We start from the raw sequence: 25,560 nt of genomic DNA, 5'->3' as shown, positions 1-25,560 counted from the left end.
GAGGGGCGGCAGCCGGCCCCACACGTTCCCGGGGGCCTCCCGGCCGGAGCCCCACACCCGCGGCCCCTCTCCACCGCCCCCGCCGCCGCCACTCTCCTCCTCCCGAATCCCCCCTTCCTCAGGAGCACTCCGGTGGAGTTACCGGCCCACTCCAAAGTGAGAGCGGTGGCCACCCCGGCTGCCACCTCGGCCTCCCGCTGTCACCGCCCTGCCCCCGACCTCTGCCCACGCCGGGGCGAAGTCCCGCTGACGCCCCCGGTCGGTACCTTGCGGACCCCCTTGTAGATATAGAAGTAGAGCTCCCGGCCCACATTGAAGCAGAGGCGGTCGCCGTTACCAGACTGGTCGTTGAGGTTTACGAAGGAGACGCGGACAGGGTTAGAGCCCTGCGAGTTGAAGGGCACCCGGTTGGGCCGGCTGTACTCCGAGTGCGGCAGCAGCTTGTACAGACCTTCCCGGGTGGTGAATTGGGTCTTAATCTCGTTCATCTCCTTCCCTCCTCCCTCCGTCGCCATCTTGGAAAGCAGCGTTCATCCTGCCCTAAGTGCCCGGATCACGCCCACCGCGCAGGCGCCGTCCCCGGGCTCTCGCTCTTTCCTCCCTCCCCCCCCCCACGCCCCCGCCCCTTCCTTCTGGCCCCTCCCACCCGCGAGCCGGCCCCGCGGAGGCTGGCGAGGAGAAGGGGCGGGCTTGTTTACGGCCCGACTGCGCAGGCGTGCTCACCTGGCGCGCTCCACGCGGCGGGGCGTCCGCAGGCTCCTCCCCCCGCCGGGCGCGGCCTCGGCGCGACCCCAGAAGCGCGCAGGTGTTGGGGTGTGGGGTAGGGGCCGGTGGGCTGACTGGACTGAGCCGGCTAGCGAAAGCCGCGGCCGGGTGAGGTTTTCGGCGCTGAGGGAAACTCGGGCCCTGCCCTGAGAGGCCCCGAGACCTTTAGGGGCTGAGGAGGGAGCCGCTTCAGCAGCCGGCAATTCGGGGTCGGCGCGTGGGGTGCGGCGAACAAGCGCGGAGGCCCCAGTGTTCTGACCCAGGGGAGGGCGCGGCGGAGCCCCGAGTCTGGGAGGGGGCGGGCCCTCTGTCCGGATCCTCCGCTAGGCTGCCCCGCGCGACCGTCTGGATGCGCGAGTCGGGAAGCCCCTCTGCGCTTCCCAGAGTCCGTTCCGAGAAGGTGCTGAAGGACCTCAGCTTGCCGCTTCATCTTTTTCTTTTTTTTCCTTTTTTTAGACGGATTGGCGGGGAGAGGACGTATAGATACGTAACATCTGTGTTTGCTAGTCAAATATCTGCATACCTATCTGTGGTGAGCGTTGGCTAATTTCAGGAGAGCAGGTTGCGTCGGCGCTTCTGTTTCTTAAGTTTGTCTCCACCAGGTGTTTAGAGCAAAGGGGAGGGGTCGGGGCGGGGAAATGACTTTGGGAACCAGATACTGAATCGAAGCAGGATTCCCTTCTCTTGCTCCAGTTTATTAAGAGCTCTCCATAAAGTTGGAGGCTGTTGATTTTTCTCTCAGGCTCAAGTGGAATCTGCAGAATGGTTTACTCCGCGTAGTTGTGGGGATGTATATACTGTACTCGGGCTCGATTGTAAAGCAGGCTCGCGGATTAAACCGTCACCCTTTTATCCCTGGGTTTCTTAGCATATTGCACTAGAGTAAGAGAGTTTCTCAAATGAGAAAACATTCAGATAGACTTTCGCGGAGTTGGAGTGCGAGGCCAATATTTGTTACACCGACAATGTTCTGTTCCCTCAGTACAAATCATAGATGGAGGGTCACAAAAGAAGTAGAGGGAGGTATGTTGTAAAGAGGAGTTTAAATCATAAACATTTTACGTATCACAAAGCAAGCAGATGCCAGTGCAGACGGCGTCACTGATGTAATAATGCGTTTGACGCTGACATCCCGTAGCCGATGTGCATGTTGGCAGAAAAGCTCTAGAGTAAAATCCTACTTAAAGAATAGATTCCTAAAGCACCTAAAATTTTGTGTTACAATTGTTTTGATGTTATGTCTTCTGCTAAAAGTCAGATAGGTATCAGAAGTCTTTATAAATGCCACAATGTATTCTAGTTCCCATGGATTTACCCCCAATTTCCTATAATTATGTTATTTTACGTTGAAAATGTGTATAATCTCCTTGAAGGGTAGTGACATCCTGAATCTTCTAAAAATAATTCAACTGTGTTCCTTAGTTACCGGGGGGGGGGGGGGGGGGGGGGGGGCGGGGAATAATAATAATACTTGGAGAAGAAAAAAAACCTAAGCTAGCAGAAATTAACCCACAAATTAACCACAACTTTCAATTACCAATAATACCTATAACCTTAGGGTTCTATTAAGGTTTTATTCTATATAAATTTAACATTTGATTGTGATCATAGTAGTAATAGGTAGTTCACTTTGTCCCATCCAAATCCTTTGGAAAATTTAATAGTTTTCCTCTTTTCATTTACCCTGCCACACACTCAACTCAATAAATAACACCAAATTTATATAACTGGGCCTGACTGATTTTCAGTTTCAAACCAGGCATTTTTACATGGATTTGTGCCTCAGATTCATCAGCCTCTAAATCTTATCCATATCTTCAAAGTTGAGTCATTATAGCTTCTTGCATATAGCTTTCCTTAGCAATATACCTCTCCATTTCACTTTTTTTCTCTCAACTTTCCTGGAATAGACAACTACCAAGATAATTTTCTTAAAACAATGCTTAAGATACTACATTATCTTGCCCCCCAAACTCTCAATGACTTTGATTATCCATACTGTTCTGTTTTGCATGACTCCTCCATTCCACTCAAACTCTTCTGCCATCGCCCTTAGCTCTTTGCCCTACCATGGGAAGATCTAGGTAGAGCTGACCAAGCAGAAGGAAAAAATCCCACAGGGTACCCAAGGCAGGAGTATGCATAGTGTGCAAGGAATAGCAAGACAGCCAGTGTGGCCAGAGCAGAGTGAGTGAGGAAGCCATTGCAGGCCTTAAGAATCCATTTGGGAAACTTCCTTCATGGTTCAGTGGTTAGGACTCCGTACTCCCAATGGAGGCGATCTGGGTTCAATCCCTGATCGAAGAACTAAGTTCCTGCATGCCATGGCCAAAAAAAATTTTTTTAATTAATAAAAACTAAAAGAATCCATTTCCTTGCTGGTTTGAGAGTAGACTCAGGGAGACATGAGTGGACAGGGAGGCCGCTTCAGATGCTAGTAGTATTCCAGGCCAAGGACGATGGAGGCTTGGATGAGAAGTGGTGGCAGTTGAGGTTAAGAAAGACTAGAGAACCGTAGTTACATTCTGAAGGTAAATTCAATGCGATTTCCCAGCAGATAAGAGGTGACTAGTGGGAGATATGGAAGAGTCAAGAACGACCCCACGATAGGCAGCTGGAGGATGGACGTACCATGAACTGAGATGAAAAGGCTGGTTAAGAGCAGGTTTTGAAAGGAGGATTAGGGTTTCCCTGGTGAATCAGTGGTAAAGAATTCACTTGCTGGTGCAGGAGACACAGGTTCAATCCCTGATCTGGGAAGATCCCACATGCTGCAGAACAATGAAGCCCATGAGCCACAACTATCAAGTCTGTGCTCTCGAGTCCACAAGCCGCAGTTCCTGAGCCTGAGCACCTAGAGCCTGAGCTCTGCAACAGGAGAAGCTCCTGCAGTGAGAACCCTGAGCACAGCAGCTAGAGTAGCCTCTGCTGACTGCAACTAGAGAAAAGCCCGACCAGCAACGGAGACCCAGGAGAGTAAACAGAGTTCTAAAAAAGGAAGACCAGGAGCTCAGTTTTGAGCATGTTGGGTGTGGGGTGTCTATGAGGCGTTAATAGGAAATGTCCAGGAGGCAGTTGAATAATCGGGTCTGGATAGAAGTCTAGCCCACTGGCATGTGCATGTATTCAGCAGTCCTTAGTTGATAGATGGCCTCTAAAGCCTGGATCCTGTCACCAAGGGAGTAAATGGGCACAGTGGGACAATCTAGGAGGTGGGAGAGAAGAGGAATATTTGTTGATGAGAAAGAGCATACTATTTTTTTTTTTTCCAACTTAGTACATAGGAGTATTCACTTTAGACCAAACATTGTTTTTTCCAACTCAGAGTTTGGTTCATTAAGATGCTGAAAAGCAGTGTTTTGGTTTTTTTTTAACCTTGAAGAGAAACAGTGTTTACCACAGTGACCTTGGGCTTCTCAGATTGCCGGGTAAAGAACCTGCTTGCCAGTGCAGGAGTCCCAAGAGATGCGGGTTCAATCCCTGGGTCAGGAAGATTCCCTGGAGGAGGAAATGGCAACCCACACCAGTATTTTTGCCTAGAAAATTCCATGGACCGAGGAGCCTGGCAGGCTATGACTAGTCCATGGGGTTGCAAAGAGTCGGACATGACTGAGCTTGCATGCACAACCTTATAAAGAAAAATGGGTACAGACAAGCGTCTTTAGAAACTACACTGGAGTTCTTTAGTGACTCATTATATACAGTAACCAATCTCTCAAATTTAGCTTGTTGATGAGCTTATTCTATTATTAATTACATCATGACTTGGTACGTTCTTATAACACTGTCATGGGAATGGAAAACAAATTTGGAAAACAGCATGTAACGTAGTGTCCTTAATATACCACTCCAACTTTGTATTTCAGATGTGCAGACTGGTTAAACTGACACACCATTGGAATTGTTCAGTTATGATATGTACAAATTGATCTTGTGTAAAGCATCTTATTCTCTAAATAACTTATCAAGTGGATGCAATATTTAATATTTCACACATGCTTTGCAATAAAAGTACTTTTTAAAGAGCTCTTTTAGGGTTTTCTAACGGGCTTCCCTCATGGCTCAGATGTTAAAGAATCTGCCTAGATGCTGGAGACTCAGATTCAATCCCTAGTCAGGAAGATCCCCTGGAGAAGGTGCTGAAGAAGACTCTTGAGAGTCCCTTGGACTGCAAAGATATCAAACCAGTCAATCCTAAAGGAAATCAACCCTGAATATTCACTGGAAGGACATGCTGAAACTCCAATACTTTGACCACTTGAGCTGACTCATTGGAAAAGACCCTGATGGTGGGAAAGGCTGAGGGCAGAAGGAGAAGGGGGTGACAGAGGATGAAATGGTTAGATGGCATCACTGACTCAATGGACTTAAGTTTGAGCAAACTCCGGGAAATAATGAAGGACAGGGAAGTCTGGCACACCGCAGTCCATGGGATGGCAAAGAGTTGGACACGACTTAGTGACTGAACAACAGTGCCGCTTAAAGGAAGTGCCTACTCTGTGGGCATTTTGCCAAGTGCTCACACACACCTTGGTCTTCATGTACCACCTGGTGATGGAGGTACCCTTGTCTCCTGTCCACACAGGACAAAAGAGAGCAGTGAAGTGACTTGTCCAAATTACTACTCTACAATTAGGTATTAACAGAAACAAAACTTGAATTTAGATCTTAAAAGAGAAGCATCTTGGAGTAAAGTAACAACAAAATATACTCATCTTTAAATCATACATTACTGAAGGGGGAGGAATAGCAGTTCTGATGAAGCAAACATGTATTTGTAAATTAAAAAAAAATTGAAGTATGGTTGATTTACAATGTTGTGTTAATTTCTACTGTACACCAAAGTGATTCAGTTATATATGTATATGTATATATACATACATATATGTATATATACATATACACATTCTTTTTATATTCATCTCCACTGTGGTTTATCACAGGATATTGAATATAAATCCCTGTGCTATACAGTAAGACTTTGTTGTTTATCCATTCTATGTATAATAGTTTACATCTGCTAATCCCAAGCTCTCACTCCATCTTTCCCTCATCTCCCTCCCCCTTGACAGCCAGAACTCTGTTCTCTAGCAAACATGTATTTTTTTTATTCAAAAGTTTTTTTAAAAACTCAAAGCTAGAAAACACAACCCAGAGAATAGAAGAAAATACTTGCAAATCGGGTACCTGATAAGATAATTATGTGTGTAATGTATAGACAACTCCTACAACTTAAAAAAAAAACCTAGCTTTTAAATGGGCGAAGGACTTGAATAGACATTTCTCCAAGAAGATATACAAGAAGGCCAGGAAGCTTCTTACTTACAGTGATGATGCTCAACCTCACTGTCATCAGACAAATGCAAATCAAAGCCACAGTGAGACCCCACTTCACACCCACTAGGATGGCTATGCTCAGTAAGACGTAATACCAGGGGATGAGTATGTGGAGAAATCCAAACCCGCATATCCTGCTGGTAGGAACAGAAAACAGCGAAACCACTTTGGAAAATAGTCTAGTGTTCCTCAAAAGTTTAAACAGTTACCAATGACCTAGCAATTCATGTCCACACAAAAACTTTTACATGAACGTACATAGCAGCATTAGTCATAATAACCAAAAATTAGAAACAATCCGGATGTCCGCTAACTGATAAATGATAAACAAAATGTGGTGTATCCATGCAGTCAGATTTTATTCAGCCACACAAAGAAATGAGGTACCAGTGTGTGCTACAGCATGGACGGACCTTGAGAACGTGCCGAGTGAAGAGGCTGACACAGAAGGCCGCGTGTCTTATGATTCCATTTATAGGAAATGTCAGGAAGAGGCAATTCTATAGAGACGGAAAATAGGTTAGTGGTTGCCTAGAGCTGGAAGGGGGAGGGGGAAGGAGGACTGGCTGCTAGTGGGTTTGGAGTGTCTTTTTAAGGTGACAAAATTATTCTAACATTGCATAGTTGCCTAGTTCTGAATATACTAAAACCCACTGAATTGTATACCCTTTACATGAGTAAGTTGTACGTGCTATTGAGTCAAAACTAGAGCAAGCTACACAGGGTCCAGTTTATTTTTCAAACAGCTACTAAATTATTAGGAATAAGTACATGTTAGGCTGTTTGGACTTAACCTAATAAACAGCTGTTAGGTGTTTTCTTCTAAGCGGTGACGGGTGTCGTAAAGAGATTACTGATACGCTCACACTGAGTACCAAGCAAGTTTGGGAATCTCCACCATAAGGCATGAGCCTCCCCCAGTCTCCAAGTTGTACCTGCATTTTTCTCTCTGTGTGCCTCTCCTTTTCAAAACAAATTTCTTCCCCTTGCTCTTGTAGGGAGTCCCTCTTGTGTGCTCAGGACAGCATGCTTAATTTCCCTGGCTCCCGGGCACACTGCTGCCTCCACTGCCTCCTTCCCGGCAGTGTGAACTTGCTGAGCAAGGAATACTGGTCAACAGAGGTGCTCTTTTTCTCTGCTTAAAAACAAAACACTCTATCTAATGCCCAGTCTCTCAGCTCCCAGCCTTGAAAGACTCACAGCTGTGTCCCCCACCTTATATAGATATTCAATTCCACGCATGCTGTTTTAAATGTTTTAGACTCTCAGGATAAGACAGAAATGTGGATTTCAAACCATAGTAATGAAGGAAAAAATACAGGAAGAGAATGAGAGAATTGTTTGTCACAAGGCTGTGACATTCTCTTTGTCGCTCACAGACACAACCGGTGGAATGATTTAAGGCATTCTTAGAACTGCACCCAAATTAGAGCATCAGTTTTTTGCGGCTGGAGCTTGTGCTGGCTTTGTTTTTCATTATGAAACTCCTCCGGTTGCAGGTTCAATGACAGCCTGTCCAAGCTGCCCAACAAACGTATTTTATCTCTTAGAGATTAGAGCAAGGACATTCAAGCTTAATAGCCTCAATAACAATTTCTGATGTTTTCTGAGAACCTTAAACAGGAAAGAGAAAAGGAGATCGAACAAAGAGTTGGTATGCTATCTGTAAAGAAAAAATTAACATGCTGCTAACTCATGATTGGAAGAACTTGTCAGTGACTCTTTGGAGAGCCTTGTCAACATTTTATCAGGCTGTTGAGAAGCAGCCAGCAAAGCTGAGTGATTTCTAGCCATCGGCTGCAGTAAAGTAGTGGTTGGGAGCCTGTGGTAGGAAGTAAGATGCATTTGTTGATTTAAAAATCCATGGGACTTCCCTAGTGGTCCAGTAGATAAGACTCTAAGTTCCCAACGCAGGGGTCACGGGTTTGATCCTTGATCAAGGAACTAAGATCCCATGTGCCTCACAGTGCAGCCTTAAAAAAAAAATTCATTTTGGGGAATTCCCTGGTGGTCCAGTGGTCAGGACTGCACTTTCACTGCAGTGGCCCAGGTTCAAGCCATGGTTGAGGAACTAAGATCCCACAAGCCTCACAGCATGGCCCTCAATAAATAAAAATCCAGTTTAGGAGTTACCGTTGGGTAAAGCAAAAATACAGTTTATATTAAAAAGATCTAGTTTCAGACAGGGTAGAGAGTATTCTCTGAAAGATTATTGTTAAGGACGGATATTTCTGTTATCCATTCAGTTAGACTCCGAGTTGACTGAGAGGACAAGCCATTCATTTTCCTCTTTAGGATGAGGAGGATCCCCTCTTCCTCATATAGCATGACGCACATACTCAGTGAATTTCGAGCTTTCTCCATGCATGCACGCTCAGTGACTAAGTCATGTCCAACTCTGTGAGTCTATGGACCATAGCCCACCAGGCTCCTCTGTCCATGGAAATTTCCGGGCAAGAATACTGGAGTGGGTTGCCATTTCCTTCTCCAGGAGATCTTCCCAACCCAGGGATTAAACTCTCATCTCCCGCGTTGGCAGGCAGGTTCTTTACCACTGAGCCGCCTCAGAAGCCTTCTTTTCCACCGTCCTCATATTTTTGTCTTTATTTTTTCTTTCTCTTCCTGGTGTTTTTTCGCTTACACACCTTCCCTCCCTGAGCTGTGATACTTGTAGTTCCTCATACCTGTCACACCTAAGCTTTCGTGCCTTTGCACAAGCTGGAGTCCCTTCCTCCTCTGCTTCTTGGAGGGGATAGAAGGCCGCCTCGTCCTGTGAACCTTCGCTGGGAAACCGCCCCTGCCACGGCGTGCTCTCAGGTTTCAACTTAGAGGCTGCTTCCTCAGGGAGGCTTCCTAGATGCTGCAAATTGAAATTATGGCACCCGATTCTTTTCTGAAGGGCTTTCCAGGTGGCTCAGATGGTTAAGAATCTGCCTGCAATGCAGGAGATGTAGGTTTGATACCTGGGTGGGGACGATCCCCTGGAGAAGGGAATGGCAACCCACTCCAGTATTCTTGCCTGGAAAATTCCATGGACAGAGGAGCCTGGTGGGCTACTGTCCATGGGTCGCAAAGAATTGGACACAACTGAGTGACTAACACACACACACAGACTGTTTTCTGCACATCGTTACATCCTTCAGATGCAGGGGTCCCCAGCCTTCAGGATCTAATGCCTGATGGTCTGAGGTAGAGCTGATGTAATAATAATAGAAATAAAGTGCAAAGTAAATGTAACACACTTGAATCATCCCCAAACCATCCGCCCCGTCCCCAGTCTGTGAAGAAACTGTCTTCCGTGAAGCCAGTCCCTGGTGCCAGAAAGGCCGGGGTCCACTGCTCTAGAGCACCTATCCCAATTTCTAATAATGCATCCACACATATTTACGTGTTTACTCCCGGCTATGTAGGCTGTTTGAGAACAGGGATGCTGTCTTCTTCATCCAGCGTTTTGTGTCCAGGTTGGGTCCTCACACACAGGATGCACCCTGCGTAGATTTGCCAAGTGAATGCCTCACCCACTTTGAGAAACAGCCTCTAACTTTTAACACCTGATGGTAATACTTAACTTGATTATGACATTTATTACACTGCAGTCTCATCCCACCAGATAGTTAGCTACACATGACTGCGGCTCACATGCTTGAAAACATGCTCATTCATGCTTTCTTTACCCCCAAGGTTAACCCTTACCCCAAGGTTAAACTCTGCTTCAGGGCCTCATCGCGTCTGCTATCCGTTACCTCTGCTTCCAGCATCTCAAGGGAGATTGGGTCCTTTGTTTCCTTTCTGCGTATGGCTTTCAGGTGAATATCGATCATGCCCTTTGGGCCACTTCCCTTTCCTCAAAAAACAAAAGCAAAACCCTGTCCTGTTTTTGGAGAATAATCTTTCTTTAGGGTCACATTTCTATTTAGTAGGATAGAATACTGAATTTGTCAGAGAGGTTTTTAACAGCATAAGAATCATCAACTGGATATTTACTTAGATCTCTTTATTGGGATAAGAAAAGATTATGAACTAGAGCACTGAACAGTTTATTTTTCTTTTTACCGTATCTTTCTTGTATAGAATGATGCTTTTCACGTAACTGGGGCTTAGCAACCATTTAATGAATTGAATATGTACCTGAAAAAGAGCCTCAGGACTGAAGGTCAAAAGACCTGATATGAGTTCTACACTTGATCCCATCACTTAATACTGTATTGGAAGTGTTAGCCAGTACAGAACATAAAAGTCCAAGGTGAAATCATCATTAGTTACCATGATGACATGTTGAAAACCTAAGAGGATCAACTGAAAAAGTGGAGAAACAACAAACGTGGCAGGTTATAAAGTGAGTATTCAAACATCAGTAACTTTCTCATGTCAAAATAGTGTCTAATTTAAATATAGCAGAAGAAACTATCACACAATAAGAAAGTAAGGTGCAGAAAGGAGCTCCTGACGCGGTGAATAGGATCCTCAATCGTTGACGTCAATGTGAATGGCGCCCCCTGGGGTTGAACTGTGCAGTCTCAATATATTCAGAAAGTTTTCAGAACTACTTGAAGAATACTATAAAACTCTATGAAGAAACTGAATAAAATAATTCAAGGTGAAAACATCTTGTTCCTCTGTAAGAAGACTCACCAATGTAAAAATGCCAGTTCCTTCTGAATCAGTATACGTACTGAATACAACCTAAACCAACAGAATTTTCTTTAGAACTTGTCAGAATTAGGGACTTCCCTGGTGGCCCATCGGTTCGATCCCTGGGTTGGGAAGATCCCCTAGAAAAGGGAAAGGCTACCCACTCCAGTATTATGGCCTGGAGAATTCCATGAACTGCATAGTCCATGGGGTCGCAAAGAGTCGGACACGCCTGAGCAACTTTCTCTCAGTGCCTTCCCTGGTGGTCCGTGGGTTAAGAAGCCGCCTTGCAATAGCGCAGGGGATGCAGGTTCGTTCCCTGGTTGGGGAGCTAAGATCCCGCATGCTGAGGGGTAACTAAGCATGCACACTTGCAGAGCCCTCGGGCCACAACTAGAGAGTCCATGCTCCTCAAGAAAAGATTGGGAGAGGTGCAGCAAAGATCCCATGTGCTGCAACTAAGACCTGATGCAGCCAAATAAATAATTTTTTTTAAAAAGGGACTTGTCAAAATTGTTCTAAGTTTCACTTAAAAGAGTAAATAAGAATCACTATGGAAAATTCTGAAAAAGAAGAGTAACGTTGGGGAATGACTTGCGTTGCTCTAATGTGCATATTCAGTTCAGTTTAGTTCAGTCACTCAGCCAAATCCGACTCTTTGCGACCCTATAAACCTCAGTACACCAGGCCTCCCTGTCCATCACCAACCCCCGGAGCCCACCCCAACCCATGTCCATCGAGTTGATGATGCCATCCAGCTATCTCATCCTCTGTCATCCCCTTCTCCTCTTGCCCTCAATCCCTCCCAGCATCAGGGTCTTTTCCAATCAGTCAGCTCTTCACATCAGGCCCAAGTATTGGAGTTTCAGCTTCAACATCAGTCCTTCCCATGAACAACCAGGACTGATCTCCTTTAGGCATATTAGTACATGTTGTGAAACCTCTTTAATTAAAACGTCAGTGGGGCTTCCCTGGTGGCTCAGTGGTAAAGAATCCGCCTGCCAATGAAGGAGACCCGGGTTCGATCCCTCATGTGGGAAGATCCCACATGCTGTGAGCAGCTCAGCCCATGTGCCACAGCTGCTGAACCTGTGCTCTGGAGCCTGGGGAAAAGCCTGCAACTGGAGGAAAAGCCTGCACAGCTAAATGACCCAGCACAGCCAGAAATAACTACATTAGTTTAAAAATCAATGAAGTGCAATAGAGAATAGAATTAGACTCCCATAAAAACCGACATATGAAAAAAAAAAAAAAAAACCGACATATGGTAAAGACGGGGTTAATTTAATAACAGGGATTGGAATAATCAACTAGCCAATTAAAGTAAATATGGATTCCTAATTCCTTTCTCAATCCAAAATAAGCTCCAGATGGATCAAAGACTTAAATTATAAAAATTAACCCAAGAGTCCAAAAAGAAACTACTTCAATAAATATTTATATTGGTAATCTTGAAATAGGGAAGGCTTTTCTAAATATAGCCCCAAACTCAGAAGCCTTAGGCTATTTTTATTCTATATTTTGCATGGTACAAAACACCATTTAAAAAAATAACAAACTTGGAAAAATATTCGTAACACATATGGCAAGGGGATCTTATCCCTAAAAATAAAAATACTCCTTTAAATCAATGAGAAAGGAAAAATAATCATTTTTTTGAATATGTAGGCAAAAGACATAAATAAGCAATTCACAAAATTGCATTTATTAGACTTTTTATGACTTCTGAGTTTCTTGTCATACCTATAAAGAACTTCTCCACTCTAAGATGCTCAGGTTTTCTAATAATAAAAGAAATGCAAATTAAAACAAAGTGGTGTGTTTTTTTTTTAATGTCACATTGGAAAAAAAAAGTTATCAATTAAAAACTTGATAATAGGGCTTCCCTGGTGGCTCAGCGGTTAAGAATTGGGCACCAATGCAATCAGGGTTCGATCCCTGATCCAGGAAGGTCCCACATGCCTCAGAGCAACTAAGCAAGCCCGTGCTCTGGAGCCCAGGAGCCATACCTGCTGAGCCCATATGCTGCAACTCTGGAAGCCTGCATGTCTAGAGCCTGTGCTCAGCAACAAGAGAATTCACCGCAATGAGAAGTCCACACGCCACAACTAGACAGTAGCCCCCACTGGACGCAGCTAGAGATAAAGCTTGTGCAGCAAGGAAGACCCAGCACAGCCAGAAATTTAAAAACAACAACGAAAAACTTGATAGTAGTGCTGCCACAGATTTTGGCATTAGCAAAACTATGATATTGGCACTTTTAGTCTCCATTGATTAGAGTGTGAAGTGCTATTATTTGGAGGGAAATTTGATAATCACTGTCAAAATACCTGATGGAGTTATGCAATTTGACTCAACAAATCTCCAGTTCCTACACAAATGTACAAAGGGTATGTATATCAGGATTTTCACTGAAGCATTTTTCCTAATAGTGGAAAATTGAAAATTACCTGAATAGTCATGAATAAGGAATTAGATAAATTATGGAAATGCCATACATTGAAGTTGTTAAAAAAAAATAGATACATAAACCCATATGTAGCGAAAGATGTCCAGAATATACTGCATGAAAAACAAGAAGTCGATAAGTGTATACAATATGATTTCATATTTGAAAAGCTAAAGCACATATATACGTATATGTATATTTTTAAAGGCCTGAGTTTAAGAACTGACTTGTTATTTGCTTTTTCACTTGATAGTAACCTCTCTGAATCTACTTTCTTGTGCCTAAAACTAGAGTATTATATACATACCTGTTACATATGTAAAGAGGTTCAAAAGATGAAATGTATGTAAAAGCTGTCTGTAAACGGCCATACACTGTACAAGTACATGCTAGTCAAATGTCATTAAACATAGATGACTTCCATAATCTACAGTATAATAGAACTTTAATTTTTTGAACTTGATTTAATAACATAATGCTTATTACCTTTTTTGTCTGCATGAGTAAGTCTTAAGTTTTTAGGGGGTGAAAGACCCCTGTGGAAGTCCTATGGATGTCCTAAACCCCTTCCCCAACCCAAGTGCATACCTGTACCTGATCTCACATACAACTTTAAGGGTTTCATAGACACTTCTTCAAAATGAAAAACCAATTCCATTTATTTCTGCTGTTAACCCTACTCTTCAAGGTGCATCAAGAAGAGATAAACAGGGACTTCCCTGGTGGTTCAATGGCTAAGATGCCACGCTCCCAATGCAGGGGCCCGGGGTTCCATCCCTGGTCAGGGAACTAGATCCCACGTGCTGCAACTGAGACCTGGTTCAGTCAAATAAGTTTTTTAAAAAGAGGAAATCATTTCAGTGCTGTTACGGGTTGACTCGTGTCCCCACTAAAGAGATATTACAGTTCTGGCCCTCGCTGCTTGTGAATACGATCTTTCTGGAAATACAACCTTTGCAAATGTACTTATTAATAAATTATGATGACACCATTAGGGTGGGCCCTGATCCAAAATGACTGGTGTCCTTGTGAGAAGAAGACAGACACCGATACACAGAGGCAGTGAGCAAAGTGCTGCGGCTGCAATTGGAGGGACCCCAGGATTGCCAGCGAACCCCCCAAAGTAGGAAGAGGCAGGAAGAATCCTTCCCTACTAGTTTCAGAAAGAGCAGACCCTGTCTGTACCTCAGGTTCAGACACTGAACTTCCACATCTGTGAGACAGCAAATGTTTTAAGTCACCCGATTTGCGGTTCTTTGTCACATTAGCCCTAAGAAATGAATACAGATGCTATGGGTAATCAGAATATCTAAAAACAAGTGAATTTTAGATCTGAGAAACATGCTAGTTGGGGAAAAAAAGGTTAAGTTATCATTATTGACACATGATATTTGTTTGGAAAGTGCAAGAAAAATAAATGAAAAGGGACTTCCCCGGTGGGCTGGTGGCTAAGATGCCATGCTTCCAGTGCAGGAGGCCCAGGTTCGATCCCTGCTCAGGAAACTGGGGCTTCCCCAGTGGCTCAGATGGTAAAGAATCTGCCTGCCATGCAGAAAAGGCATTAGACCCAGATTTGATCCCTGGTTTGGGAAGATCCCCTGGAGAAGGAATGGCAACCCACTCCTGTGTTCTTGCATGGGAAGTTCCATGGGCAGAGGAGCCTGGCAGGCTGCAGTCCACAGGATCGCAGAAGAGTCGGTCACAACTGAGCAACCAGACAACAGCAGCTTGTTGCAAGGGACACACCAAGGTTCAGTTCAGTTCAGTGTCCGACTCTCTCTGACCCCACGGACTGCAGCACGCCAGGCCTCCCTGTCCGTCAGCAGCTCCTGGAGCTTCCTCAAACTCATGTCCATCACGTCAGTGATGCCATCCAACCACCTTGTCATCTGTCGTCCCCCTCTCTTCCTGCCTTTAATCTTTCCCAGCATCAGGGTCTTTTCCAATGACTCAGTTCTTCACATCAGGTGACAAAGTATTGGAGCTTCAGCTTCAGCGTCAGTTCTTCCAATGAATATTCAGGACTGATCTCCTTTAGGATTGACTGGTTTGCTCTTCTCACAGTCCAAGGGACTCTCAAGAGTCTTCTCCAACACCACAGTTCAAAAGCATCAATTCTTCGACAGTCAGCTTTCTTCACGGTCCAGCTCTCACATCCAAACATGACTACTGGAAAAATCATAGTTTTGACCTTTGTCGGCAAAGTAATGTCTCTGCTTTTTAATATACTGTCTGGGTTGGTCATAGCTTTCCTTCTAAGGAGCAAGTGTCTTTTAATTTCATGACTTCAGTCACCATCTGCAGTGATTTTGCAGCCCCCAAAAATGAAGTCGGTCATTGTTTCCCCATCTATTTGCCATAAAGTGATGGGACTGGAAGCCATGATTTTAAAACCACAAAACCCAGACCCTTCTCCCATGATAACAGAAGACACAGGGAACACGGCTGCTCAGATGGACTGTGTTTCTGGGGTGTTAAGTATTGACTATGGCCTTGCTTATGGAGCCTAGTAGAAGTGATGTGCTGCTTCTGGGTCTGGATCTAAGGCTTTTGAGTACCTCCTCCATCATTTTTACCCCCCATTCCTGCCAGCTGTCACCTAGACGTATCAATGACACAGCTTCAACCGATGGTGAAAAGCCCTGGTGCTGGTGGAAAACAAAACTGTAAGGAATCGGGTCTCCTGAATGACCACGTAGACAAGCGCTCTCCCACCAACATGAACTGTTCACCTTGGACTGGCATGGGAATGATTTATTTCTTAATGTAGTGTTGAATATCTTTATTTCAGCGCTTTATTCTCTCCATATCCCAACTAATGGAAAATGATAACACAGAAGACAAGGTGGTAGCTCCCTCAAGGAGAGGCACATAAGGAACTTCTAAGATCCAATAATACTCTGTTCCTCAACCTGAGTGATGGGTGTACTGGTATTGATTGGTTTTATTCCTTTAAAAATTTTTATTTTTTATTTATTCATTCATCTGGCTGCACCAGGTCTTAGTTGCAGTGTCTGGGATCTAGTTCCCCCACCAGCGATCAAACCCAAGCCCCCTACACTGGGATCACAATGGGGTCCTAGCCACTGAACCACCAGGGAAGTCCCTGGTTTTATTCTTATTCTTTTAAATGCACACTCTTTTGCATGTATATGTGCTTGCATGAATCAACCTAAAGTTCTAAAAAGTTAAAATAGAGTGATAATGAAATCCCTTTTGATGCCTGCTGTATTGGTAAACATTAAAAACTCTGATCGCTCACCTCGAGCCAGACATCCTGGAATGTGAAGTCAAGTGGGCCTCAGGAAGCATCACTACGAACAAAGCTAGTGGAGGTGATGGAATTCCAGTTGAGCTATTTCAAATCCTAAAAGATGGTGCTGTGAAAGTGCTGCACAAATGCCAGCCAATTTGGAAAACTCAGCAGTGACCACAGGGCTGGAAAAGGTCAGCTTTCATTCCAATCCCAAAGAAAGTCAATGCCAAAGAATGTTCAAACTACCGCACAATCGCACTCATCTCACACACTAGCTAAGTGGTGCTCAAAATTCTCCAAGCCAGGCTTCAGCAGCACACGAACCAAGAAATTCCAGATGTTCAAACTGGAAAAGGCAGAGGAACCAGAGATCAAATTGCCAACATCCGTTGGATCATCACAAAAGCAAGAGAATTACAGAAAAATATCTGCTTCTGCTTTATTAACTATGCCAAAGCCTCTGACTGTGTGGACCACAACCAACTGTGGAAAATTCTTAAAGAGATGGGAATACCAGACCACCTGACCTGCCTTCTGAGAAGTCTGTATGCGGGTCAAGAAGCAACAGTTAAAACCGGACGTGGAACAACAGACTGGTTCCAAATTGGGAAAGGAGTACGTCAAGGCTGTATATTGTCACCCTACTTATTTAACTTATATGCAGAATACATCATGCAAAATGCTGGCCTGGATGAAGCACAAGCTGGAATTGAGGTTGCTAGGAGCAATATCAATAACCTCAGATATGCAGATGACACCACCCTTATGGCCGAGAACGAAGAGAAACTAAAGAGCCTCTTGATGAAGATGAAAGAGGAGAGTGAAAAAGCCAGCTTTTTCACTCTTAAAACTTAAATATTCAAAAAACTCAAAACTCAACATTCAAAAAACTAGGATCATGGCATCCGGTCCCAGCACTTCATGCAAATAGATGGGGAAACAATGGAAACAGTGACAGGCTTTATTTTCCTGGGCTCCCAAATCTCTGCAGATGATGACTACAGACATGACATTAAAAGACCATTGCTCCTTGGAAGAAAAACTATGACCAGCCTAGACAACATATTAAAAAGAGAGACATTACTTTGCTGACAAAGGTCCGTCTAGTCAAAAGTATGGTTTTTCCAGTAGTCATGTATGGATGTGAGAGTTGGACTATAAAGAAAGCTGAGTGGAGAAGGAAATGGCAACCCACTCCAGTACTCTTGCCTGGAGAATCCCATGGACAGAGGAGCCTGGTGGGCTACAGTCCATGGGGTTACAAAGGGTTGGACACTACTGAACTGAGTGAGCACACACACAAGCTTTCATATAAAGGAGAAAGCAATAAAAACATACACTTAAACTGAATAACATGATAGAACTCAAAAGCAACACTAAATTTGTCTGCAAAGCTATTTACTTTGTTTTTCTTTCCTTAACCTATCCTTCCTTTTCTGTCTTTGTATAATGAAATCTATTAATTCTTCTTTTATCAACTAGCCAAATTACTAGTTCTCTTTTCCAGTTCAAAATGTACTAATATGTTCATTTTAGTAGAATTTATTAAATAAGTATCAAGTTGCTGCACAACTAGTAGGGAAAATGTAACATAAAAATAATAAGATACTTTTATAAAAGAAATAAAGCATTATCCTTCAGTAAGCAAAAAAAAAAAAGAAAGCTGAGCGCTGAAGAATTGATGCTTTTGAACCGTGATGTTGGAGAAGACTCTTCAGAGTTCCTTGGACTGCAAGGAGATCAAACCAGTCAATCCTAAAGGAAATCAGTCCTGAATATTCATTGGAAGAACTGATACTGAAGCTGAAGCTCCAATATTTTGGCCACCTGATGTGAAGAACTGAGTCATTGGAAAAGACCCTGATGCTGGGAAAGATTGAAGGCGGGAGGAGAAGGGGATGACACAGGATGAGTTGGTTGTATGGCATCACCTACTCGATGGATGTGAGTTTGAGTAAGCTCCCGGAGTTGGTGATGGACAGGGATACCTGTGTGCTGCAGTCTGTGGGGTCACTAAGAGTCGGACACAACTGAGCAACTGAACTGAAAAAGTCTGATAATATTCAACATTGGAGTGTGTATGGCAGAACTAGCATCTTCCTAAATTTCAATAGAGAGATAAATTGATATAAACTTTTTTTGAGTATAATTTTACATTATGTATGAAAATTTTACATATATAGAGAAAATTGACAAGAAGAAGACAACCCAATTTTTTAAAATGAGCAAAAGGCTTGAACAGACACTTTACAAAAGGTAACATTCCAATGGCCAATAATCTATGTGAAAAGGTGCTAAATGTCATCATTCATCAGGGAAATACAAAATAAAGCTACAGTAATACTCTTGCACTCACAACAGAGTGGCTAAAATTAAAAGGACTGACTGAAAAACCAAGTGTCGGAGGAACTGGAAGGAAATGGAACAACTGAAAGTGTATATTGGTTACAACCACTTTGGAAGATGGTTCTGCAGTATGTGCTAAATTGAGCACAGGTATGAGCTAAAACTCTGGAGGAGGAAATGGCAACCCACTCCAATCTTCTTGCCTGGAAAATTCCATGGACAGAGGAGCCCCGCGGGCTACAGTCTATGGGTTGCAAAGGGTCAGACACGACTGAGCGACTAACACACACATGAGCTAAAACACACCTGCCCTATGACCTAGCAGTTCCACTCCTGGATACAGGCCTAATTAAGATGCATACACACGTTTTTACAGTAGCTTTATTTATAATAGTCAAAACTGGAAATAACCCAACGTCTATCAGCAGTGGAAATGGGTTGCGGTATATTCATATATTCCTGTGGAATCCCACATAGTGATGAAAAAATAACCAGTGCTACACACACAGCATGGGTGATTTCACAGACACAATATTGAGTGGAAGGAGCTGACGCAAGAGTAGTATTGTATAATGCCATTGCTATGAAGTTCAAAACCAAAACTAGTAAGTGGTATCAGAATAATGGTTATCTTTGAGGGAGATAATGATTAACAGGAGATACATGGACCCTTCCAGGGTGCTGGAAATTCTTTTTTTTTTTAATTTTAGCTTCACTGGGTCTTGGTTGCAGCGTGCAGACTTTCTCTAGTTGTGGCTGGCGGGGGGCGTCTCTGGTTGTGGTATGTGAGGGCTTCTCTACTTGCCCCGAGGCACGTGGGCTCTTAGTTCCCTGACCAGGGATCGTACTGTCTTCCCCTGCATTGGAAGGTGGATTCTTAACCACTGGGCCACCAGGGAAGTGCCATGGAAATTCCGTGTTTTGATCTGGATCTGTACATTTGTAAAACTTTATCAAGCTCTACACATAGGATTTGAGCACCGTACGTTTACTTTAATAAAAAAAGTTAAAAAAAAATAAATCCAACGGTCTAATTAAAATAAAACATAACATCCATAACCTTACTAAAGTTAGGACAAAAAAGGATGGGGACTCCCCTGGTGGTGCAGTGGATAAGAATTTGCCAATGCAGGGGACGTGTGTTTGAACTCTGATCTGGAAAGATTCCATATGCCTCAGAGCAACTAAAGCCCGTGCGCCTAGAGCCTGTGGTCTGCAGTGAGAAGCCTGCACGCCCCAACGAGGAGGAGCCACTAGTAGCCCCGAAACTAGAGGATCCTGCACATAGCAACAAAGACTCAGCAAAACCAAAAATTAATCAACTAATTAATTTTTTTAATAAGACAGGAATGGCCGTCAACTGTACTACCACTTACAATGGTGCTGAAAGTATTGACCAGAGCAATCAGAAAAGAGGAAGAAATTAGATGTATGGAAATTAGAAAAGAGGATGTAACACTTTTACTATTTGTTGATAATATAATCAAATACTTAGAAAACCCAAGAGAATCGACTAAAAAGCTGCTGTTCAGTGAAATGACAGGGTTTAAATTATCTACAGAAGTCAGAAAACTTCCTGCACACAAATACTCCAGGGCTTCACCGTGAATATCTTTGTGTGTATCCTCTTAGGGGCCCATGTGACCATTCCCCGTGGGTGAGTGCCCGCGAGCAGGATCCCTGGGTCAGAGGCTTCGTGTGTTCTTCATTTGATTGACACAGCCAGATGGCCATCTGGGACAGCTGTACCAGCTGACAACACCCACCAGCGTCCTCGTGAGTGTTTGCCACGTCCCTAGAGAACGTGCTTCTGCAACGTGGGGGCTGAACCGAGAGAGGGGATGACCTGAGATCCAGGAAGCAAGGATTCTAACCCAGGATTGTGGGGAAAGAAATTCCCAGGATGTGTGGCAGGTTGGAGCAAGACGATGTGAGGCTGTGGGAAAGAGGCTTCCAGGAAATTAATAGTTGAGCCACTGCATTTAAGTGGTTTGAAAATATTATATTGATAGGTATTTGAAGAAACTGTTGGAGACTTTGGGGAAAAACTGGGGGTAAAAAAAAAAAGACAGTGCAAATGTAAATACAAGGCAATCATTGGTGGAATAACTCAAAGTTATCAAAGACGGGAAGGAGGCAGGAACTTCCCTGGTGGTCCAGTGGTTAAGACTCCGTGCTTCCACTGCAGGGGCTGCTGGTTCAATCCCTGGTCAGGGACCTAACCTGACCTAACCTGACCAGGTTGGCTTCAACCAAAGGGGAAAAAAAGACACTGTTGCTGAAAGTGAAAGTGTTAGCTGCTCAGTCGTGTCCAACTCTTTGCAACCCTATGGACTGTGACCCACCAGGCTCCTCTGTCCATGGGATTCTCCAAGCAAGATACTGGAGTGGGTTGCCATTTCCTCCTCCAGGGGGTCTTCCCAAACTTGGGGCTTCCCAGTTGGTGCTAGTGGTAGAGAACCCGCCTGCCCTTGCAGGAGATGCAAGAGACATGGTTCAATCCCTGGGTTGAGAAGATCCCCAAGAGGAGGGCATGGCATCCCACTCCAGTATGCTTGCCTGGAAAATCCCATGGACAGAGGAGCCTGGTTGGCTACAGTCCATGGGGTCATGAAGAGTCAGACACGACTGAAGCATTTGGCATGCAGGGATAGAACCCGAGTCTCCTGCATTGCAGGCAGATTGTTTACCTTCAGAGCCACCAGGGAAGCCCTGTTGCTGACCTACCATCAGATGTTTTCTTTATTATTTCATCTTCTTTCTGCTTTTTTTGTTTTCTGTCTGGGAATGCCCTGATTCTCATAATCTTCCTTGTCTCTACTGCTTTAAGGTTCATTATCTGTTTTTCTTGGCTGTCATAATTCTTCTCTTTATCTTCATGACTTTGACCATAAGAAGTTTTAGTGTTGTGGTAAAATGATACCTTTTAATGTTCCAAACTTTCTGTACCTGAAGAAAGGTATTTAACTTTCTTTCATTTTAGGTATTTCACGTCCTCTAGGTTATCTCCTTACCATATCTGAGTTTTGATGTGATCAACAATTCAGAAAAAATCTATAAAATTAATCTGAAATGAAGTCATACAAATGACAACTCAAACGTGTTTCAGCTGCTGTGATGTGTTGCATCCCATTATTATCATCAAACTGTTTGTATACTTCATACATTGGTGTATACTTCCATACTCATTGATGGAAATGTGTGGGAGCCTTATCTCAGAAACACTTGTTTCTGTGGCTCTTTTGCTGCCTCGGGGATGGTTTTGCCAACCGGACTTCATCAGGATAAGGTGCATCAGATATGCAAATGTGCATTCCAACAGACTGGGATGTGGGCTTCCCAGGTGGTGCTAATGGTAAAGAGTCCATCTGCCAATGCAGGAGACATAAGAGATGCAGGTTCGATCCCTGGTTTGGGAAGATCCCCTGGAGAAGGAAATGGCAACCCACTCCAGTATTCTTACCTGGAGAATCCCATGGACAGAGGAGGCTGGCGGGCTACAGTCCATGGGGTCGCAAAGAGTCAGACAGGACTGGAGCAACTTAACAGGGCACACTGGGATGCAGAGAACACACGACACGACCAGTCCACACGGGCGGACTTGGCTATTTGTCATATTGCTGCCGGTACTTGGAGAAGACACGGGAATTCTGATCAAGTCTCTTTCATGTTTTTCTTATCAAAACGGAAAAAAAAAAAAATGTGTGATGTGTTTGTAATTGTTTTCACTGCATGCCATAATGTATCCCTACCAGAGGAGACCTCTGTTCTGACCAAGTATTGATGAGAACTGAATCCTCCTTTGACATCTCACACCTCTGGTTAACTGGAAGAATTTTCACCAGCAAACTCCTGGCTTCGTGTATTTCCGATGTTGTTTCTCCCCACGTCACACGCGCTTCTGTTGCCAGGCACTGTAGGACTCATGGGAACTGCTGGTCCTGAACCCTTGACTCACAGGGCGAGCTAGTGACCCCTGACTTCTCAGAGAAGTGACCCAACCGTATCCACACCACCCAGGAACCCAAACCAAGGGTAGCGCTCAGACACGGGGCAGAGGGCGACTGTGGAAATGGAGCAGAAAGGAGTCGGAACCATTTGTGGTGATGTGGTTTAAACGTGCAAAACCTACCAAAATGTGAGCGCATCACTAGGCCCATCCAAGGGGGCCCTTGCAAGCGAGGGACCTTCATGGTGGGCCCACCTCTGCTTAACTTCTGCCCCATGATTGGCAGCTGTTCTTGAAAATGTGCCAGACCCCATCAACTCCCCATCAGGAACCCACGCCCACGTCTAGACCAGGAGACTCCTCTTCCCATCGCCTCCCTTCTCTGCGCTCTGCTCCTCCTTCTCTCCCACAGGCGCCGCTTCCCCAGGACGGAGCCTCCGTGTCGCCCTGATCGGGCCTCCCGGATCTGAACCAGCCATGCGGCAGCGGCAAACGCTCTGAACATTTGCCTTAATAATTCCATTGTTTTGAGTCAAATGTTGCTTCTTTGTAACTTCGACTCATTCGTCCTCCTGGTTCAGATGAGAGCCCGTCAAATAGTTCCCACCTGTCTCATCCCTCAGTCTGGGTTCGTCAGCCGGTGGTTACATAGGTGCTGGTCAAGGTGCCGGTCTACGAGAAGAGTTTGCAAACCATCTTCACTCCTGCGTGCTCGGTGAGTTCAGCTGACTTTCTTTTGTAGCAAGCGCTATCAAGGGGCTTCCCTGGGGGTTCAGACGGTAAAGAATCCGCCTGCTGTGCAGGAGACGGGTTCAGTCCCTGGATCAGGAAGATCCCCTGGAGAAGGGACAGCTAGCCACTCCAGTATTCTTGCCTGGAGAATCCCATGGACAGAGAAGCCTGGTGGGCTACGGTCCATGGTGTTGAAAAGAGTTGGACATGACTGAGTGACTAGTACTTATCAAGGAAGCAGGGTGTTGAGTCTGTCCTGTGGCAAGCAGTCAGGTAAGAGTGTGTGAACGGGCAGCCGGTCCACAGGTCATACTTTGAGCAGCACCATCTTTGAGGAGATGATTTACAGTCTCAGGAGGTTTGTAAATAACCTCTTGCTTCCCTGCCTGAGTTCAGAATTACTTGAGAGACACAGGACTTGGATGGGTGGAGATTAAGCTATTAGCTTTATTACTGAAAAGCTGATTAGAAAGATGGGTTATACATCTGTGACCCAAGGCACTTCACTCTAAGTTCAAATTCCCTTTGAACTCATTTCACCCACCATGTGCCAGTCTGGTGGGACCATAACTGACCCCTCCCCAGGGCAGAGAGCCAATCAGGAGGCATGCAGCATGCAGGTAGGTGATCAGAACAGGATTGGTTCGAAGGTGTTCAGTTCTCCTCCCAAACATCACCCATCGTTTCCTCTGAGAGCGGAGGAAAAGGTACAAGGTAGGGTGGGATGAGAGGGCCTAAACCTGCCTCCATGGCTTCTGAGTGTCTGTGCGATATTTTTCCAGATAGTCTCTAGTAGGTATTGTGGGCACCTTGACCAGATCCCTTTAGCCCCAGGGCTGCGATGAGTGTCGTCTGTTACTCACAGCTGCCCCCTTCTCTGTGATAACAGCCAACACTCACCGCAGCCCTGGGGCTAAAGGGATCACAGCTGCCCCCCTTCTCTGGGCTTCCCAGGTGGCGCTCGTGGTAAAGAACCCACCTGCCAATGCAGGTAGATGTAAGTAGACACAGGTTCAATCCCTGAGTCAGGAAGATCCCCTGGAGGAGGAAATGGCAACCCACTCCAGTATTCTTGTCTGGAGAATCACATGGACAGAGGAGCCTGTGGGCTATAGTCCATAGGGTTGCAAAGAGTCAGCCACGGCTGAAGTGACTTAGCAGGCATGCAGGCCCCATTCTCTGGTTAAGTTTCTTTGGCCATAAGGGAGCCCCAAGCCACAGAGGCTATACTTGCCCCCAGGAGGGGAAGCAGACTGCATCAAAGGCTGCCCCCAGCCTCAAGGTGGGAATAAGCGTGTAAGTGGCTCCTGACCCAGGGCCTCTCCTGAGGTCAGGCTGGGCTTACCTGCCGCTGAGAACACCATCCAGCTTAGTCCTCCTCCCCAGCCTGCGCCTGCTCCTCTCAGTCTCTTTCTCCTTGGAGCCCTCCCTCCAAAAGTCACTCGTACAAGAACCCCTGTCTCAGGCTCTGCTTCCAAGAGCTTGACCCAATTCAAGGCTCATTAGCTCTCATCAGATTCTGAAAGTGGTTTAAGATCCCGTAGCGGGTTGTTTATGTACGTGAATGCGTGCTTAGTCACTTCAGTCGTGTCCGACTTTGGGACCCCAGGGACCGTAGCCCGCCAGGCTCCTCTGTCCATGGGATTCTCCGAGCAAGAATACTGGAGTGGGTTGCCATTTCCTCCTCTAAGGGATCTTCCCGACCCAGGGATGGAACACAAGTCTCTTACATCTCCTGCACTGGCAGGCGTGTTCTTTACCACTAGTGCCACGTGGGAAGCCCAGTGGGTTGTATATATATGTCCATATATATATGTCCAAAGATATATGTCCATATCCTGAACCCTGAAACCTGTGAATGTCACCTCGTTTGGAAAAAAGGTGTCTGTAGACAAGTTAAGGATTTTAAGATGAGATCATCCTGGATTATCCTAAATCCAATGACGAGTATCCTTAAAGAGACATACAGAGGAGAAGCCACGTGAAGATGGAGGGACTGGAGCAATGTGGCCGCGGGTCAAGAACACCCAGAGCCATCAGAGGCAGGGCGAGGCAGGCGGAGGGAGTGAGGTCCTGCCCACACCTCGAGGTCAG

At 45.0% G+C, this 25,560-nt stretch overlaps 1 protein-coding gene across 13 annotated transcripts in view; it reads right to left on the bottom strand.

Annotated features, from left to right (window-relative positions):
- WDR20 (WD repeat domain 20) overlaps positions 1 to 568 on the bottom strand; it is a 65,815-nt gene extending 65,247 nt beyond the window's left edge. For 5 of the 13 annotated variants that reach the window (XM_065906195.1, XM_065906203.1, XM_065906196.1 and 2 more), the window contains exon 1: positions 267 to 566. In XM_065906195.1, the coding sequence (XP_065762267.1) occupies positions 267 to 515 (249 nt within the window). In that variant the 5' untranslated portion in view covers positions 516 to 566. Of the gene's footprint in view, positions 1 to 266 lie in introns of all 13 variants that reach the window. The other 8 variants (XM_065906194.1, XM_065906197.1, XM_065906206.1 and 5 more) reach the window with 4 other exon arrangements.
- Positions 569 to 25,560: the final 24,992 nt, after the last annotated feature.

This window comes from Muntiacus reevesi, chromosome 15, assembly GCF_963930625.1.
Source record: "Muntiacus reevesi chromosome 15, mMunRee1.1, whole genome shotgun sequence".
Taxonomy (NCBI): domain Eukaryota; kingdom Metazoa; phylum Chordata; class Mammalia; order Artiodactyla; family Cervidae; genus Muntiacus; species Muntiacus reevesi.
The sequence above is the reverse complement of the archived record's forward strand: the minus strand, read 5'-3'. Positions and strand labels throughout refer to the sequence as shown.